Source organism: Daucus carota, chromosome 3, assembly GCF_001625215.2.
Source record: "Daucus carota subsp. sativus chromosome 3, DH1 v3.0, whole genome shotgun sequence".
In the NCBI taxonomy this organism is placed as follows: Eukaryota; Viridiplantae; Streptophyta; class Magnoliopsida; order Apiales; family Apiaceae; genus Daucus; species Daucus carota.
The window spans coordinates 38,297,215-38,300,642 of NC_030383.2; the positions used below are offsets into that span (position 1 = coordinate 38,297,215).

A 3,428-nucleotide genomic window follows, 5' to 3' on the forward strand; every position below is an offset into this window, starting at 1 on the left:
TTATTGTAGTTATTACTAGGTATACGTTATGTCCAGAATTTACGAGTGTGACATAAATATTTAATTACAAAATTGCTAGATAACGGATGGTACAAAAATAAATATTAAGGTATTTATTTTTATAATGTTTATTATTAGTAACATTGTTGCACAAGGATAAGCATGAAGAAAGGTTCAAAATTGAAGCTGAAGATTACGGAGCAAAAGTAGGAATGGCAGTAGATAAGGAAGTTGGTGAGCCAATATACCCGGACAATCTCAAATATTCTCAATTGAAGTTTGTTACGAAATTACTACATTGCAAGAATCGCAACAAATGTAGTGATAAAGCTTTTGATGAGTTGCTCCTTTTGCTTGGAGATGTGTTCCCGGATAAACATAAGCTTCCTCTCAACTACAATGCTGTTAAGAAGATGGTTAAACGGTTGAGTTTGGGATATGAAAAAAATACATGCATGCGAGAATGATTGTATGTTGTTCAATGGCGGTGATATAGATATAAGAAATTGCAAGTATTGTAAATTGAGTCGATATAAAGCTACAACAAATGCTGGGAATAATACTGTTCCAAGAAAGGTTTTGAGACATTTCAAAATCACTGACCGTTTGCAGCGTTTGTACATGTCTACCCGCACGGCTGCACATATGAAGTATCACAAGAACAGAACTGTGACTGAAGGGGTTCTCACTCATCCTGCAGATGGAGAAGAATGGAAAGAGTTCGATAAGAATTATCCTGATTTTTCAGCGGAGATTCGTAATGTCAGGCTTGGCCTTGCAACCGATGGATTTCCCCTGTACAGAAATGCTACCTCTACTGTTTCCTCAGTATGGCATGTTGTGCTACTTGTGTACAACCTTCCACACACTATGGTTACAAAGGATCCATATATGTTCATGACACTGCTGGTACCCGGGCCGAATGATCCAGGAAAGAATTTGAATGTGTATCTCAGGCCTCTAATTGATGAGTTGATCACTTTATGGAATGTTGGTGTGGAGACATTTGATGCTTCTGCGAAGACTAATTTTATGATGCGAGCAGCCCTATTATGGACTATAAGTGACTTTCCTGGGTTGGGAATGGTTAGTGGAATGGTCAACTCACGGGAAAATGGCTTGTCGTGTGTGTATGGGTGGAGTTAAAGCTAAGCAACTGCCACACAGTAGGAAGTCAAGTTTTTATAGGTTGCATAAGGGGTTTCTAGATAAACGACGAAAAAATCGGATGAAAAGTTGTGTATTCGCAACAAACTTGATAGTATAACTTTTCCACAACCTGGGAAACCACATTCCAAGGAAAGGGCATTTGGATTTGGAGATTGGCATAACTGGACGCATGTCACTTGCTTTTTTGACTTGCCATATTGGGATTCCTTGCGTCTTCGTCATTGCATTGATGTCGTGCACACGGAGAAAAATGTATTTGATAACATTTTTCACACTATTCTCGATAGCGTAAAAACAAAGGATACCATAAGATCAAGAAAGGACTTGGAAGCAATGGGCATCATGCAAGAGTTATGGCTTAATGGTACACGCAAGCAAAAAGCTAGATATAGCCTAACCCGGGATCAGTTAAAATTGCTATGTAATTGGGTTCATCGAGTGAAACTCCCGGATGGTTGTTCATCAAACTTGAAGAGGTGTTGTAAGAGATCCCAGTTAAACTTTCAAGGCATGAAGTCACATGATTGTCATGTATTTATGCAGAAGTTACTGCCTTCTGCTTTTCATGAACTTCTTCCAGATGATGTGCATAAAGTACTGTGTGACCTATCAAATTTTTTCAAAGACTTATGCTCAACTACACTTCTTGCATCAGATTTGAAACAAATGGAAAAAACATAGCCGGGATTGTTTGTACTTTGGAGACTATATTCCCTCCGACTCTTTTTGATCCAATGGAGCATCTTCTTGTTCATTTGCCGGAGGAGTGCAGACTAGGTGGCCCTGTCCCAGAAAGATGGATGTATCATGTTGAAAGACTACAAGGCAAAATGAAACATAAAGTAGGGAACAAAGCACGTGTTGAAGGATCCATTGCAGAAAAATACATATATGAGGAGTTAACACATTTCTGTTCCATGTACTTTGAGTCTGAAGTTGATACAGTGCACAACATGCTAGGTCATAATATGGTTCATGATATTTCAAGGTAAAGCCGTTAGGAGCATGTACTGGTTATCATTTAGATCTGAATTCATTGAGTACTACAACATATTACATCCTCACTAACATGCAAGAAGTGGCACCTTATATTCTGTAAGCATCTAAACTTTTCATTACTAACCATCACCATTTAATTTTGTGCACTAACATGTATTGATAACTTTTCAGTATGTTCGAAGCAGAGATTCGCAATCATACTCCACACGTACTAAGTGATAGTGAGATGGATACAATGATGGAGGATAATTTTGCAAAGTGGTTTCAAGTCAAGGTATTTTACTTAAAGTTCACATTATCATATGTTTGACATTATCATATTATCATATGTTTGAAAAGACTATTTCATTTCAGGCACAACACAACAACAAACAGTTGCAATATTTGTTGGGAGTCCCAGCTTCTTATGTGATTTCTTATAAAAGATGTTGGGTGAATGGGTATTCATTCAAGTTAGGAAAATCAAGTTCGGGGATACTTGTCAAGGGAAGTTGTTACGGTGGTAGTGGAAGCAATTATTATGGAAGTTTGCTGGAAATTCTGAAAATAACATATGGTGGTGGAAATCAAGTGTTTCTAATGAAATGTCATTGGTATGACCATGTTAGGGGCGTAAAGAAAGACAAAAATGGAGTGCTTTTAATTGATCTCAATTCAAAACTGAAAGGATATGATGTTTACATTCTAGCAAGTCAAGCCACTCAAGTGTACTATACTCCTAGTGTAAAGAATCCAAATAGTAATATTCATACAATAATCACATGTAGACCTCAAGTGTTAAGTGGAAGAGCTATTGATGCTAACATGGAACCCCTTCAAGAAGATGTGTCAATTACGACACCCATAGAATTTTCTTCAAGGTCGTTATTTGTCGACTTCTCCATTTATGAAATAGAAGATTAACAAGAGCAACAAAATGAAGTGGAAAGTGAAGAAGATGAAGAAAATGAAATTGAAGCGGGGGATGATCACGAGGAGGATGACGAAGAAGAAGAAGAACAAGAAGAAGAAGAAGATGGTTATGATAGCATCGAAGTGGATAGTGGAGAAGAATATTGATTAATGTTGTGATTCTAGCCAATTTTCTATTTTAGTTGAATTAAAATGATTTTCCGGGTAATTTTAGCTACTTTAATTAGTGTTTTTTTCACAATTCCATGGTTTTAGCCGATTCCATGGTTTTGGAATCTTACTAATGCTAAATATGTTGTGTTGGTGCAAGAATATTGATTGATGTTGTGATTCTAGCCAATTTTCTA

The 3,428-nt window shown here is 37.0% G+C and overlaps 1 protein-coding gene across 1 annotated transcript; it reads left to right on the top strand.

Annotated features, from left to right (window-relative positions):
* Positions 1-212: 212 nt before the first annotated feature.
* Positions 213-3,228, top strand: LOC108212435 (uncharacterized). Its single transcript, XM_064090018.1, has 7 exons — positions 213-429; positions 497-1,086; positions 1,300-1,769; positions 1,826-2,158; positions 2,341-2,443; positions 2,524-2,908; positions 3,092-3,228. Exons 1-7 carry the CDS (start codon positions 213-215, stop codon positions 3,226-3,228), a joined length of 2,235 nt encoding a protein of 744 aa, XP_063946088.1.
* The last annotated feature ends 200 nt before the right edge of the window (positions 3,229-3,428 follow it).

Excerpts from the sequence above, each read along its gene's own strand:
- LOC108212435 (XM_064090018.1), top strand. The coding sequence starts at position 213 with ATGGCAGTAGATAAGGAAGTTGGTGAGCCAATATACCCGGACAATCTC. Across the intron at positions 1,087-1,299 it reads ACTTTCCTGGGTTGGGAATG|GAAAGGGCATTTGGATTTGG; the intron begins GTTAGTGGAATG and ends CCACATTCCAAG. Across the intron at positions 2,909-3,091 it reads TAGTGTAAAGAATCCAAATA|TGGAAAGTGAAGAAGATGAA; the intron begins GTAATATTCATA and ends AACAAAATGAAG.